The sequence below is a fragment of the Argentina silus genome, assembly GCF_951799395.1.
Source record: "Argentina silus genome assembly, chromosome: 3".
In the NCBI taxonomy this organism is placed as follows: Eukaryota; Metazoa; Chordata; class Actinopteri; order Argentiniformes; family Argentinidae; genus Argentina; species Argentina silus.
The window spans coordinates 9,508,759-9,525,462 of NC_139657.1; the positions used below are offsets into that span (position 1 = coordinate 9,508,759).

Here is a 16,704-nt window from a genome sequence, read left to right on the forward strand (position 1 = left end):
CCACTATACTGTAGCATCCAAAAACACGTCTCATTTATTCCGCTGTGTCCTTTTATCACCCCTGCTTTAACGATGATACTAAGGCTTCAGATAGCTATGCTTGGCAGAAACCCTATCTCTCCCTATGCCACAATATCTCCCCCCCCCACCCCCCTCCCCCACCTCTTGCCAGACTCCCCCTGATTTTATTACTGCCTCCAACAGGAAGTGAGGCCTAGAGTTTCTCTTTACTAACAAACAAATTAGTCTTTGTGTTTGAGTCGCTCCACCCCTCCTCTTTCCCTCTCTCTCTCTCTCTCTCTCTCTCTCTCTCTCTCTCTCTCTCTCTCTCTCTCTCTCTCTCTCTCTCTCTCTGGCTGCTGGAGGAGCAGGGAGAAAATTCTCAATGAAACAAAGAAGACATGCAGCTCCGTGGCTCACAAGTGGAGCCCCAGGGCATTAGTGTCGATAGGAGAAAGCAAATACTATTTTCTACCAGAGTAATCATTTATGTTCTAAATTTGGAAGAGTGCAGCACACTGACAGGAGCAAATAAAGGCCATTTATCCTGATAAACATTGTGCTTCCTATTTTTGGCAGGATAGATCGAACAAAGAAGTTCAAGCAGGATCTCTTCTTTCATTACTGGAGTGGAATCTCATTCACTTTTAGAAACATTTTGAGAATAGATTTTTAGATGGTTCAGTTGGTGTCATATGGATATCATTCATATGAAAATAGAGAGGGTATTTTTAGGATCAGAAACAACAACAAAAATACAATTTGATCAAATTGATATAGGCTCTACTGTAGCAGCTGTTAAGCTTTGTTGTTTGTGGTCATTGTTGTGAAATTTAACTCATTGTCTAACAGCAGAATATCAGAGACTCAGTTAAATGGTGTTGACATCAGGATCAGAGATGGAGATTGAAAACATGAGTGTTTGTCTCAGTGGACAGGCCCCGTGACGCTGCTCGCTTAGAAGGTGTCCTGAGCCTCTGTAAGAACATAACAGGTTTATCCAAAGCAGCTCATATGTCAAGACATTTCTTCTACTGATCGTTTCACCTTCCAAGTAACATGCTGTACCAGGTCTCTCTTGAAAAAGAGGATCAATAAACGTTAAATAACATTTTGACCCTCTTAGCGACCCGTGGGTTACTCAGTGTCCCCTTTTCTGTATTTTTAACTTATCTCATGCATGTTTCCGTTTCTGTCACACCGCATAGTATTTCTATAAATGACCCTTACCTGCCTTGACGAGGCTGATGAGTTGTAGCGTGTCTCCCCCCCCTGCTGTGGGTTAGAGTATGTCAACACTGGCTACTGTTTGTACTCTACCATAGGTCCTGCATGTAGCTGTAGCTCAATGCATCTGTGTGTATGGGCTGTTTAAAGAGGAGACACTGTAGACTCATATTATTCATAATGGTGATCATTACATGCTTATGGGCTCAGAGAGGATGGTTTGCGAGAAGTATTCAAAGGATTTTATGACCTTGAATAATGAAAGCTATTACATGAGGATGATATGGCTACAGTATACCATGTTGGATGTAAAATGTATTTATGATGAGATTCACTTCTCTATCGGACTACCCTCTCCATATGAGGCACTTAATAATACAGTACATTTATTCTTAAAGAATGGTTTCAAGTCTGAATTATTGTTTTGTTTACGTTCAAGCAGTAGGTCCCTCATTATTATTCACATACAGAGATAAATAGCGGCTGTATTTGGTGTGATGTGTTATGGTACAGTAGCATTTGCTAGATGATGATATCCCATCAGCATAGCTATTCATGAATAATACATGGCGAGAGTGTGTGTGAGGACGATCCAGACGATCCAGCCGCTGTGGTTTTGTGTGTTGTTTGTGCCAAGCAGCGATAGGATGGACGGTTTAAATAGGGGGGGGTTATCCTGGGTGAAGGAGTAACGCGTCTAGAAAGAATTGCAGATCCCAGATCTTATCAAAATATGCGTTTGAGTAAGAACTTCCTAAGGCTACTCAGTATTAAGAGCACACTCACCTTAGATGACCCTATGTGCTAGTCTCTGTTTTCTATCCCGTATGAATGCCTGCCACAGACGGTGTTGTCACTTTAGACCGTCATTCCTCTAGGAGAAGGGGGGGGGGCAGAGGAGTAAATGAATAGTTACAACCGTGAAAAACAAGCAACAATAAGCTTTTGTACATGGAGAGAACATAGCATGGCCTACATAGTATAGCAAAACACAAAAAGTCCTGTTGTAAGCTGCTATGAGTCCAGATATTCTCCAAGATGATCTTCAAGATTAGATTTAAACCTATTTACGCCACTTTACTGTGTGCTTGTTATGTTGGCGCTGTCTTTTGTTTCTTACAGTATGTCGGGAATGTGCTGATAGTTTAACCCTTTAGGCCAGGTCATCATGTGAAAAGGGATATACGCTTAATTAATGGGATTTACATGGTAGAATTAAGGATACAGACACATAAAATAAGGTACTGTATGTACAGTAGACAGATGAATAAACAAATCCTATTACAAATGAATGAGCGTAAAAGCATACATTGAGGTTTTTCGAATGTATGTTCACATACAAACACATACAAATGTCTTCAAATTGATGAACTGTCCAATAATTTTGAGGTGCATCCCTAACTCTCCATTTTCTCGCTCTCCCCCCCAGTCTGTGGTCCAAGTTTCGACATCCGTAATGAGATCGGTGAGTTCAGGCGCCTGGAGAACTGCACGGTGGTGGAGGGCTACCTGCAGATCCTCCTCATCGGAGACAAGACCAACAACCTGGAGCTCTTCCGGACCCTCAGCTTCCCCAAGCTGACCGTCATCACCGACTACCTGCTGCTGTTCCGCGTCTCGGGCCTGGACAGCCTCAGCACGCTCTTTCCCAACCTCAGTGTCATCCGCGGACGCAACCTCTTCTACAACTATGCCCTGGTCATCTTCGAGATGACCAGTCTGAAGGACATCGGACTGTACAACCTGAGGAACATCACGCGAGGGGCCATCAGGATCGAGAAGAACCCCGAGCTCTGCTACCTTGACTCAGTGGACTGGTCGCTCATCATGGACATCAACAACTTTATTGCTGGGAACAAGCAGTCCAAGGAGTGTAGTGACGTCTGCCCGGGCATCATGGAGGACAACCCACAGTGCATCAAGACCAGCTTTAATGACAACTACAGCTCCCGCTGTTGGACCTCCAACCACTGCCAGAAAGGTAAGAGCTAAGGGGCTTTTCATTTCGCTAGCGTGGTCAACAGAGTCCCAGTCAAACATCACACAGGACAGGCTGTACAGACTGCAGAGAGCTCCTATTTATTGCTTCAATTTTTTTTATTTTTTTTTACGATCTTTGTTGATGCTCTGCAGAAAATGAGATGTGTTGATGTTGGTTTTTTAAGGTTTTAAGGTAGATTATTTCTCCAATAACTGGGGTATTTGGCAGTGTTTGTGTAAACCACTTGTGATGCAAGCCTTTGCAGAGGTGTCTTTGATCTAGGTAGGTGGGTCTCAGCCTCGCAAACATTCAGAAATTGTACATTTCTTCACCGGTGAACAAATCCCATGAATCTATGCAGTGTTTTGCCTTCATTTCCGTCAGCCAGCAGGATTGTCCCCCATCCAGTAAAAACATTTCCTCTCTGTTTATTATGGAGACCTTTTCTTTAGATCAAGCTATTTGTGGAGAGAAGGATGGGTGCATTATACAGCTCCAGGTATTAAATGTTTACTCAGTTGTAGGCCTGATCACTAACAGCAACGAGACAGCCAACAGGGAGAAGGTAAGAGCCTTGGCAGTATGGTGCCAGGACAACAACCGCTCCCTCAACATCAGCAAAACCAAGGAGCTGATCATGGACTACAGGACTTAGAAAGGAGGGGGGAGGGGGGTTCAGCAGCTTCAAGTTCCTCAGTATCCACAACACTGAGGACTTCAAATGGATCCATCCCACCGCCACAGTGATCAAGACGACGCGTCAGTTTTGCCTGTTTTTCCTAAGGCAGCAAAAGAAATTTGGCATGGCCTCTCAGATCCTCACCAACTTCTACAGATGCCCAATCGAGAGCATCCTGTCTGGCTGCATCACCGCCTGGTACGGCAACTGCACCACCATAGACCACAAGGCTCTACAGAGGGTGGTGAAGGCAGCACAGTCCGTCACTGGGGGGGATGAGCTCCCAGCCATTCAGGACATCTACAACAGGCGGTGTCTGAGGAATACCCAGAAGAACACCAAAGACCTCAGCCACCCCAGCCACAGTTTGTTGCTAATGTATGGTACCAGTGCGTCCGGTCTCTGACCATTTACAATACATTTATGGCATTTAGCAGACGCCTTTATCCAAAGCGACTTACAACAAATACATTTGTTTAAGTAAGTGAATCATCTATCCATCAGTCAAGTAATCAATGCTCAGACCAGGGGCCATTGGCAGTCACAATGCTAGAAGAAGATTATTATTATTATTTTATTAACAGGAGAGAAACTTGTACAGGGGGGTAGTGGGGGTGAAGAGGTCTTTAGGAGGGACTGTGAAGATGTAGCCTGAAGAGATGGGTCTTCAATCTACGGCGGAAGGTCCGACAGGTACCGAGACAGTTTCTACCTCCAGGCCAGAAGACTTTAAGCTAGATAACCCGAGCTGTCCCCCTGCACGACCTGCTGCTCACCTTCACCTAAAACAATCTGCACTGCACTGACTCACTTTACATCAACCACACACACATATACTCGCTCTCTCCTATCATACGCACACACACATGCACACACACACACACACACACACACACACACACACACACACACACACACACACACACACACACACACACACACACACACACACACACACCTGCACACTCACTACCATCACTGCTGCTATTTATTACTGTATTGTATTGCTCACATCATCTTCACTTTTTGCCTTATTTACACGTATGCCTATTTCAAATGTTTTATTCTTACTTTATTTATTCTTATTCTTAATATTTGCACTGTTGGGAGGAGTAAACATTTTATTGTACAATTTACAACTGTATCCTTTGCATATGGCCAACAAACTTTGACTTTGTCTTGACTTGACTTACAGTTGCTCTGCCAGATAAGGAGCCAGTCTACCTGTCTGGACCATATCATGTCAATATTTACATTATCTTATCTGGTGTGATAAGATGAGTTTTGATGACAGTTAAGTCCATTTGATGAACAGCTGCCATATGAAAACAGTGTGAAATGGTTTAGATAGGGGCTTTTTTATTGGATCATATATAAATACAGTTATAATGGGAAAATGAAGTCAATTATTTAACCATGTCTGATAGATTCTGTAACAGGCTTTTAACTCGTTTACAATTCAGACAACTAATAACAAGAGATAGTGGGAAAGTTGTCCTCTTTGGTTTTGTTGTTTTTTGTTGTTTTATTGTCTTCCCTAGGCATTGTGGGTGTTGTTAAGGGTTTATGTGTGGCTTAGAGGGTGACATCAGTGCCACGGCATTGGCCAACTAGACTCCCATCGTCTCGTATCTGTTTGTTTTGTCTAGATGATGACACACTCTGGAGCTCCAGTGAGGCTAGACGCCTGGTGCAAGCCTGAAGTGTCTCTCTTTGTGTTGACAGTTTCTGCTGAATCTCACTGGTTCCCATCAAAGGTATGCAGATGCCTGTTTTGCCTGGTGAAGGAGATTAGGTTGACCTTGACACCGTGGAGCTGGCGGGGAAAACATGGCTCCCACTCCTGCTTGTCTGTCTGCTCCTCCTTCCTCCCATCACCAAGGAATAATGGTGGGAAAATGTGCTCCGGCTGTAGCCTTTTGAGGACCTGTGTACAGCTCCCATGGTCGCTGAGCTGGTAGACTTATACCCCCCTTCCTTTTAGACCCAGAAAACAAATAAAGGAAATCATGGCTTCCTTAGTGACCATTTGTGTTTCTGTAGACAATGAATTGTGTTTATTGTTGTGATTATAACAATGTTTTTGGATGCAGGGTTAAGTCAATGAGCATGTGAAAGGTTTGTTTGAAAGGCTTTCTCTAGTGTAGCTTCCTGTATGCTGTGTCGGCGGACTGACCTGGAGCCGGGACCGTTCTAGATGTTGACTGTTGAATGAACTTTTCTGATATGCTTTAACAGATTTGCTTATTCTTTATCTGATTGTGGGCCAGATCTTTGTTTTTCATTAGATGTGCCTTTATACAATAGAAAGCAGAGGAAGGGCATTTTACATTTAGCCTCCGCAGCTCTGTTCTATCAGAGGGCCAAGCTGAGGTCAGGGTAAATCCATTCACTAATAGAGCCTTGAGGTCTCAGGGCTGTAGATAAACACTCAAAGTAGAGATAGACTTTGTGGAGAGATAGACTGGGATTTGATAATAGGACAGAATGACTAATTTAATGGGTTTGTTGAGGCGGCTTAAGAGTCAGCAGAGCTGTAGTGGATTTGTCTTATATTGTTTAGGACTAGCCTAGCAGAGATGAGACTTTCTCTGGCTCTCTTTGAAGGGCAGATACTCCGCTTCTCTCCTCCCCTCTGCATAATTGCCTTGTTTTTCTCCAGTACGGATGTTTCTTCAAGGGCGTGCAGTGGTTTTGTAGTCAATACGGACCAGTTCTCTCTTTAATTACAGTACAGTCCATGACTAGGAGATGCTGCCTGCTACAGTAGTATGCTATTCTGGCCCCTTGTTTGTTCACTGTATTCAAACAAAACCGACCCGACCAGTGAAATTGAATTATGTCAGATTAGAGAGTGTCATGTCCTTTCAGAGGAGAAGGTGGAAATAGCACCAGTTGCTGGTTTTGGTAAGCCAGGTTAATTCCTAACCTGAGGCTGTAAGTTCCTCGCGCCTGTTTGGCCCTTTGTCTTGGGGAGAGAGAGAGAGGCAGAGCAGAGCAGGGGCTGTGGAGACGGTGGGGTGTTGGGTGCTCTTTAGTGGCATGTGGAGAGGAGCTAACGGAGGGGCTCACCATCCATGTGTGGAGGGGTGGGGGGGTGGGGGGTGGTGAGGGGAAAATGTCACAGAAATGTCAAGTGTACAAGCACAACGGCGAGCTCTCACCGGGGGAAAACACAGCTCCGCTCCTTCTCTTTCCCTCCCGGCCAGGCATTCAGGCAGGCAGGCAGGCCGTCTGGTCCAGCTCCAGTCTCTCTCAGGGGCAGGTCACCCTACACTATTCTGCTCTGTAGAAACAGCTCTGCAGAACATTACAGAGTAACAGACACTCTCATCCTCTACTGACCTCACATAGCTGACATTTCTTCCATTTCTCATTAATGTGTTGGAATATCTGCTTACAATATGCTCAGCTCCAGGGAAACTCTGGTTACACATTTTGAACCACTGCACTTACCCACAAAATACCTGATGCACACACACACACACACACACACACACACACACACACACACACACACACACACACACACACACACACACACACACACACACACACACACACACACACACACATACAGTCAGTCAGACAGACAGACATGCACACAGAGTTTATCTTTAATTTTGCTCCAAATTCTACTGGGTTAGATGTCAAGAGACACCTGCTGCCAGAACGGTACTTTGTGATTCATTTAATAAATCTCTAGATTTCTGCACTGCTCAGCAGTCTGAACCTCTCCAATCTAGGTGTGTGTTTCTCTGAGTCGAGTAAAAATGTCTTGATTCCCGTATTATTTCTACCCATTTCCTGAGTGCCATAAGGAGAGAGATAACAGAGGGTCTTTGTGTGGGTTCACATGAGGGTGACTCTGTTAAGAGTCACAGTGGTATTAAGTAAAGTCCTGTTCGTCCATTAGGCTCTGTCAGCGCTGGGGAGGGAGGGGTAGTGGTGGTGGGGGTGGGGGGTGGTGGGGTGGGGGAGGGGGGGACGAGGGTGAAGGTCACAGTGGCTGGTCATAAGTGAGGCCCGAGCACCGTCTGTCCCCGTAGTGAACCCTGCCCTGCCCTGCCCGAGCCCAGCAGAGAAAACGCATTAGGAGCCTTGGCAGTTGGCACGGCTCTCCTCTCTTCTGCTCTGCCCTGGTCTGGGAGACTTGCATTTGATAATCTGTTTACTCTCCGGATGCCAGAGGCGCACTTGATATCATTGCAGTGAGTGCTTTGACCTGAACTCTGGTCGTCCCTACAGCAGGGGAGAGCCGCTTCTGAGGACACACTCTGGGGGTCATTGGGATTGTTTGGATGAAAGGATCCTATGCTGTATATTAAACCTACTGTAGCACAGAGAGTCTTTAAGAATCGGATTCCCCAGCATCTGATTCGTAGGGATAGGCCGTTTTAAAGCGTGATTATTTAGTTTGGATGGCTTGAATGAAGATAGAACTGATAGCATCCTCTATTCCGAATGAGAAGGCAAATTGAAATGCATGTCAGAACGTGTCTGAGTAGCCAGTAATACAGTGAAGGATGGAGCCGCGTTGTGTTGCAGAACCAGGGGAAGGGCTGCGAGTCCTGTCCCTTTAAGTGAGTCTATAAGGTAGACATTCCTGCAGGCTTAGTCATTGCTGCTCTTAGAGGATAAAGAGGGGGAAATACACAGGCCAGCCTGTATGCACAGAGGCCATGTGGTACAGTGTATAAAGACTGATTGTGAAAAGCCAAGAGATCACCCAATGGAGGTGAGGATGACGACGACGGTGGTGGTGCCAGATACATTTGTGTGTTTGTGTGTGTGTGTGTGTGTGTGTGGACAGGGGGGGACGGGGACGGGGGGGGACGGGGGGTGTCGAGGACCTGGTGGGCTATGTTATATGATAGGTTGTCTTGTTTTTGTTGAACCAACGTAATCCCAGACCTTTGCCTCGAACATGCAGGGAAGGCTTTACATTTTTAATGTCTTCTCTGAGGCTTATCAAAGGGCCGTGGTGAGGGACAGAGACCAGGAAGGGCTCCAGTTCCAGCCTCGGAGAGAGGAGGAGAGGAGACGAGAGGAGAGGAGAGGAGTGGAGCGGGGAGCCCGGTGCTTTCCTCCCTGGGGGGGTGCTGACGCTAGTGGTGGTTGAGAGACTCTCTGCCCGTATTTAAATATCTCTCTCTACCAGGGTTAGCCCGGCAGCCCCCCCCCCCCCCCCCCCGACCCCCATACACACGCACACGCACACTCACACGCACACACACACACAGCCACCCAATTAAGACCGCATAATCAGATCCATGATCTTCTCCTCCACTGCCCCCCACAGCCCTGCAGCGTCTCTCAATGGGTCACGACAGCTCCTCCTCCTCGTGAAAAACAAGGCACGCACACACACACGCACGCACGCACGCACGCACGCACGCACGCACGCACGCACGCACACACACTACAGTCACTCACAAACCCGCCATGTCAGTGTTGTGCTGCACACCCACAGTTCTCTAGTAGCCAGTGAGTGTGCAGGCCAAAGACCCAGACACAGGGCAGGGCTGTGCAGAGCTGCATTACAGGAGAAGGATTCCCATATGGAATCGATCCCCGAGGTGAGAGCAGAGGGGATGTAATCAACACGTGAGACACAGTGGTTGTATTGGGTTAACCCTGGCCTGCTTGAGCCGTGTACTGCTAGCGCGCGGCGCCCTTGTCTTCATTATTTCCCCAGAGGACTGAGGACTATTGATTCCTTGTGTTGCTCCTCCATGGTGCCATTGAAAAATAAATAAATTAGAGAAGGAAGACAGGTAGACAAAGACCCCTTCATGACAGGCTTGTGTGCGACCCCCCCCCCCCCCCCTTCTCTCTCTTTGTTTTCCCAGACTGTTATGTCTTTTTAAAGAGTGGTCGGGGGGCAAGCAAACTGACAACAAGTCGTAAATAGGGCTCTATAGTACGGGTTCTAACTAGAGTAGCTGCTGTATCAGCCTCTTCTCTCTCTCCCCCTCACTACTGCCCCCTGTAGACAGGAAGATCACCACCCACACCTCTACGGAAAGACAGTGTTGATATTTCTGAAATATGTATTTAAGTGGCTATTAAAGCATGGCTTAAGACTTGTATTGTTACAAGTTCATAGAGCGGTTGTTTATGCGTGTGTGTGTGTGTGTGTGTGCGTGTGTTTTTGTGTGTGTGTGTGCATGCGTGCGTGCCTGCGTGCCTGTGTGTGTATGTCTGTGTGTCTGTGTATGTACATTCCACCTAACTCTACTCCCCCTCCCTCCCTCCCTCTCATCCCCTCTCTTGGCCTCTGCCACATTTTCTCCCATCTAGGTCACATTCATAAATGTCATTCTTGGGAAATTTGAGCAGGATATCATAATACGTTTAGCCGTAACAGAATCACTCTTCAGTGGGCAGCAAGAACCTGAACCCTCTGAATGCGGGGGGAAAAATCAGTTTGGTTACAAATAGTTTTTCTGCTCAATTGGTTTTATTGGTTCCCTTGTGGACTTTGTGAGCCATTGAGGGTGAGCGGCCAGTGTGATTGGTCAGACAGGAATTTATTTTCCTTCATTGTTTAATGCGTTTTGAGTTCTTCCCAAAAAGCACATTTGTAATGTCTGATTTACTGGATTGGTAGTTTGTAGTGCAACTCATGACAAGCCACTAACAACACTGATCAACAACAGTTTAGGACGTTTTACTGAAGCTTAAATCAAATTGTACGTTTATGTTTCTGACGTTCGTATCCGTCATCTGATGTTTCTCATGTATGTCTGTCTATCATTTAATAATGGAATACCCAGGTATGCGTTATTTTGACCCAAATAGTATCCTTAGTGGCCTACGGACTATCTGAAGGCTTGACAGATTGTTCTCTTTTGGCAGTTTTCGCCTCAGCGTTGATTTGCCAAAATGTAAGAATCTGTGTGTAATGCTGCCGGTCTCTAAAGCGACAGACAGAAACACATTCCTTCCCTTTCTCACATGCCTCAAGTGACATCCCTCCACCTCCAGACATTTTCCTGTGCGTTTGCCCAGTGTGTGTGTCTGTCTGTGTGTGTGTGTGTGTGTGTGTGTGTGTGTGTGTGTGTGTGTGTGTGTGTGTGTGTGTGTGTGTGTGTGTGTGTGTGTGTGTGTGTGTGATGTGATGCCACAATGTGTATGCTGGAGCACGCCTATGTGTGTGTCTGAGCGTTCGTTGGTATGTGCGTGCGTGTGTGTATGTGTGTGTGTACGTACGTACGTGTGTGTGTGTGTGTGTGTGTGTGTGTGTGTGTGTGTGTGTGTGTGTGTGTGTGTAATGTAGTGCCATAATGTCAGCCACTCAGTGCCGCCAGTGATGGGCTGCCTGCTGCCTTCTGGCCAGGCTGCACGGAAGCTGTGACTCATCCTTTTGCTCTCAGCACTCATTCATAAATGTGTGTGAATACTATGACTTCCTCTCTCAGCGCCGTGGGGCCCCCCGGCTCTGTGGTAGGTTCCGCTCAGCCCCGGTGGAATGGCAGGAAGGATGAGAGGGCTATCTCCGCCTGTTAGCCACGCAATGCTCTGCTCCTCGCGGAGGTGAGATGACAGCCATGCCTGGGCTTGTGCCATGCTGCTACTTTGACTGTCTGTCTGTCTGTCTGTCTGTCTGTCTGTCTGTCTGTCTGTCTGTCTGTCTGTCTGTCTGCCTGTCTGCCTGTCTGTCTGTCTGCCTGCCTAAGCTCTCTCTGGTGCAGGCCAGCCACTCGCTGCTGCTGCTGCTGCTGATGCTGCTGGCTGGTTAGGCTTGGCATTGCCAGGGAGATAATGCGCCATGCCCGCAAGTAAGCTCTCGGAGCACAAGTTAATTCCACAGTGGAAAAAAAAGTCTCCTGCCGACAAATCTCTCCTGCAGAAATGAGGGTGCGTGCGGTATTGGCGGATATATTGGACATACCACAGAGAAAAGATATGATCTTACCATGCTTGAATAGCTAGCTGCAGGGTTGATAGGGTCAGAAATGCTTTTTCTACTCTCCCTCCCTGTAGTGTGTGTGTGCGTGCGTGCGTCCGTGTGTGCGTGTGTGTGTGTGTGTCTGTGCGCGCGCAGGGGTGGACTAGGAAAACAAAACGGCCCTGGACTTTCAGCTGAAGGGTGTGTGGGCGTGCGTGTGCGTGTGTCATTTTTTCTCCATGTGCTTGTCTTGCTGTCTTAACATGACAGAAATGTGTGTCTCTGAAGACAGCAGCTTGCTATGCCAGCCCTGCAGCCTCCTGAGTGCATCTCAGAGTGGCATGTGTCAGGACTGGAACCACCAGGGTACGTCCGTCCCGAGACACCCAGCGGAGAGACGTATATCTGGGCCATGACCCGGCATGGTGCTGAGAGGATAGACCAGCTGGCCGGTAGAGCCATGGCACGGGTTGGATGAAGATACATGACAGACAGACAGACAGACAGACCCAGGAGATAGGAACCTTACAGAACCATACATAACATTCATCTGGATATGTTTAACACTGTCCACAACTGGATTTCGCCCTAAAACTAGTGTTGATATTCAAGATAAATGACGGACCCTCTAGTTCTACGTTTGGGTTGTGCCACTGCCATGATATAAGCAGTGTGCAGGGTTCACAAATCAGATTTCAAGGTTAATGCTGTTCACTTTATAGCTGTTGTTTTTACTTTGAAATCGAGATTCAGATACACAATGCTCTGTGACACATCTTGAGAGCTAAATAATAGCCACATGTGTAAGTATGTGTGTGTGTGTGTGTGCGTTTATGTGTGTGTGTGTCAGCAAGACATTGAACAGGCTGCAGCGTGCCGCCACTGTGAACGTCTGTTCTTTTTGCTAGCTTGTACGCGCTGAGGAGATGAAAGGGTATCATAAAATTACAAAGGAAATCCTATGGAGTTACTCATGCTAATTGAAATCCCTCTGACAACCACGCTTCCCCTTTAACCCTTCACTGAGCCTCCTTAGTCTCCGACGTGAGGAAAGACGTGAGGAGCTCCTACACACAGGGTCTTTCTGTGTGTGTGTGTGTGTGTGTGTGTGTGTGTAGCTAACTAGCTGCCATAGCTCTGTGAGTCCCCAGTGCTCTCAGCTAGTCTGTTGAAGGCTGACCTTGACCTATTGGAGGAGAAGGAGAAAGAGGAGGAGGGGAGGTGCTCCCCCCCCCTCTCTCTCTCCTCAGCTTGTTTGGATGGGATCCCCAGGGCCCAGTGCAGTTGTCAGCACCCTGCCTAATGGGCACAGGTGTCTGGGGCTCCTCTGCGCCTGCTGCCCCTCTCTGTCTCTCCTGGCAGACCCACCACTCCTTGGCCTGCCGCCCCAATGGGCCACTCCAACACAGCTATCACCAGTTGCCGCTTTGTTCGCACCAGAGTGGCCAAGGATGAAATATGGCGTCCAGCTCCGGTCTTAACACGCCGGGTCGCTCCTGCTCACAGAAATCCTTTGATGTCTGATTGGAAACAAACCTTGACAATTTGCGCTCCAAAACCTGAGGTCTCGTAGGCTAATGCTAGCACGCTAACGCTAGCACGCTAACGTGGCATTCCACAACAACACTATCTCAACCTCACATCGCTGGAGATATATACATTGTGTCCTCATCCCTGGCCACAGAAACAGTGTTGGGTCAGAGGGCGGAGGAGGTGGAGCACAGCTGCGCTCCTGTTTTATCAGCAGACGGCGGCCTGTTACTATGTCAGATAAATATAGACGTCTCTGGAGTGCACAGCAGCAGCAGTGGCGACAGCTCTATCTCTCTCTCGCTCTCTTTCTCTCTTGCTCTCTCTCTCTTTCTTGCTCTAGCTTCTGCTGAGTGGAGGAGAAGGCCATGTCACCTGGGACCTCTCGCTATCCTCATTCATCCCTGTTAAACTGTCTCTGGACGTTCATCTTGTGTGCCGTATTGTCATTTTATGTTTGGAGACGGGGTGAGAGAGGGGGGTGAAGGTTAATAAGGTCTCAATAGACCTTATTTGTCTCAGTTATTTGTCATATCCCAAGAAATGGCCCTTCAGGTAACCGATGGGTTAGAAAACTCAGCGACAGATTGTGTGGCCGTCTTTATAGTGGACTTCCCCCAAAACCAAGAGGGAATGACTGATTGGACAACGCTGTCTGGGTATCTGTCTTCTTCCCAGTCTCCTGCGTGTGTTTAGGTCCAGGTCCAGGCTGATTCCTCTCTCTCTCTTTCCACTCCCCCCTCCCTCCATCCCTCTCCTGTGGTCTTGGTCTGGGTCCTGTCAGCTGACTGGCTGGCTCCTCAGGCCCAGTGCTGATAGAGGAGAGTGGAACGGTGGGGGCAGAGGTGCATTATTACTCCTTTCATCTGCCTCGTCCTCTCGTGTCTGATGAGAGCACATTCGTTGATAAGCGTCCAGTGGGCCTTTGAAGTCCCAGTCCCCCAGTCGTCCCCCGTCCCCCCCCACACACACACACACATCTCCAGCCCCCCCCCACCCCCCCCCCCCCCCCCACCCACCCACTCCCATTAGTGCATCAATTACGGAGACATGGCCAGCCAGGCTTGTTTGCATGGGACTTTTAGCTTTAGGGGGGGGCTACCTCTTTCTGTTCCTCTGATTAACATGACAGCCGCTAGCTAGCCTAGCCCCACAGCGGGCATGTAAACACCTCTGATATTCATTCATGTTTTATTAGGCTACATTAGTTACACTCATTTACCCAATGTTGCCTCTCGACCACTGAAACCCACGCTACGGGAACCAGGGCATTTTAGGTTCCTCACATCTCTGTGTTGTGTTCCACACATCTCGGATTCCTTTTGATGTGACGGTGAACATTGAGTGGACAAATTGTTGCCTGCTCTATCTATGATACATAGGAACAAAATGTCCTCTGCTCCGGTCCATCTCTCTCGCCTCTCCCTGGTGCAGTCAGATGTTGTTGTGTAGTGAGCTCTCGCTGCCTTTGTCAGGCATGTGCTGACTTGTAAAGAGGTTTGTTTTGACATTCCACCCCCCCTCTCACTGCATGACATATGGTTTATCTTCCTGTTTTGTTTTGTTTAGTTCTAACTAACCCCCCCCCCCCCCACACACACACACACACACACACATACACACACCTGTGTGTGGTATTGACTCTGAGGCTCTTGTTAAAGAAAGCCCCGTAGAATCTCTACCTGGACCACAATCACTGTCCTGGCAAACTAGCCAAACAGAATACAGATATGTCCACATTCATCTGCCTGTTGATACTGGCAATGATGGTACTTAGAATAGGAAGTCTATGAAGAATACCCTAACATTTTGATAAAGGTGCAAGGCTTTGTATAATTTTCTTTTGATGTCTGGACTCTTGGTGCTACTTTAAAAAGCGCATTGCCGTTAAAACGGACTGTCTTTTGTCTCGTACCAGCTTGAAAATGGATGTGATTAACTCTACATGCGGAGTGCGTGTGTTTAAACAAATATGCCCTTAAACGTCAAAGCCCAACTCCAGATGTGTGTCCCCCAGACATGGAACTAGGGTTGGGAGGCGTGGCATGATGGGAAGGGGTGTGTGTGTGTGTGTGTGTGTGTGTGTGTGTGTGTGTGTGTGTGTGTGTGTGTGTGTTTGTGTGTGTGTGTGTGTGTGTGTGTGTCTGTGTCTGTGTCTGTGTGTCTGTCTGTTTGCCTGTCTGTGTGCCTGTGTGTGTGTGTGTGTGTGTGTGTGTGTGTGTGTGTGTGTGTGTGTGCGTGCGTGAATGCCTGTAGCATGCTGAAACACAAAGTGTCCTTTGTTCACAGGGATTGTAGCATTGTGATGTTTTTCACTCTGCATACGCAAGTCATTCATCTGCACCGTTTCCTCTGGGCCATATTTATGCGTGTGGAGTTTTTTTTTTTTTTCTTTCTCTCTCTCTTTCGCTCCATAGCATTTTTCAAACGACTGGCTAATTTTGTTTGGCTAGCCAGTGTGCAAGAGACCCTAGGACAGAAGACCGTCCGCATTGTGCCACACAAATGGCAGACTGTAGTCAATGTTGATGATTAGATTAAGCACTTTGACCCCCCCCCCCCCCCTCTCCTCCTCCATGTGTTTCATCTGTTCTCGTTAACTGCGGATTCATTCACTCTGTGCTGCCATCTCTCTGTGTTTTATACTTGGGCGGAAAATGGAATCCAATATGTGCTTAACTATCGCCTTTCCCAGAGGGACTGTGAACATCTCTGGGCTGTGAAAGTATCCGGCAGTATCTTGAAGGCCCTCACACATACACACACACACACACACACACACACACACACACACACACACACACACACACACACACACACACACACACACACACATACGCAACACACATGCAGACACACACACACACACACATATCTTGATGGTTTTGTTTTTGTTTGATTACCACTGACTGGGGAGACCATAGATTAGAAAAACTGAACATACAGTATTATCTCCATGGGAGAGACGATCAGATAAAAATGATAAGAGACCAGAACAGTTATTCTCCTTGCCTGTCATTGAGTGATAGTTGTTAAATGATGCATTGCTGACCTTGTTGAGTGCACTATAGATGGTGGTCCTTCATCTGGTATGGTGACAGTGACTGTAAGAAAACAGGAGTTCGCTGGAGCCTCGCTACAAGCTAAACAGGGGAGGGAGGGATGGCTCCCAGCCTGACATTTGACTCAACTCTCCCTGTCCTCTCCTGTCCTTTCACCGTGGGAAACTGCCCTGACCTTAACGCCAAGTCGCCTGCCTCCACTGCTCAGTGCTGAACCAGGTGGAACAGGTGTTAAAGTTCACAGGTTTCACGGCCAGCCAGCCAGGCAGCCAGGCAGCCAGTCAGGGCTCAGATCCCTATAGATGCTGATACCTCACCTGCTGCATCTCAT

General features: G+C 47.6%; 1 protein-coding gene across 1 annotated transcript in view; it reads left to right on the forward strand.

Annotated features, from left to right (window-relative positions):
- igf1ra (insulin-like growth factor 1a receptor) overlaps nt 1-16,704 on the forward strand; it is a gene marked incomplete at both ends in the record, with an annotated part of 75,698 nt that overhangs the window by 7,242 nt on the left and 51,752 nt on the right. The window contains one exon of the mRNA XM_083666210.1: nt 2,657-3,208. Coding sequence (XP_083522336.1) covers nt 2,657-3,208 — 552 coding nt within the window. The remainder of the gene's footprint in view (nt 1-2,656; nt 3,209-16,704) is intronic.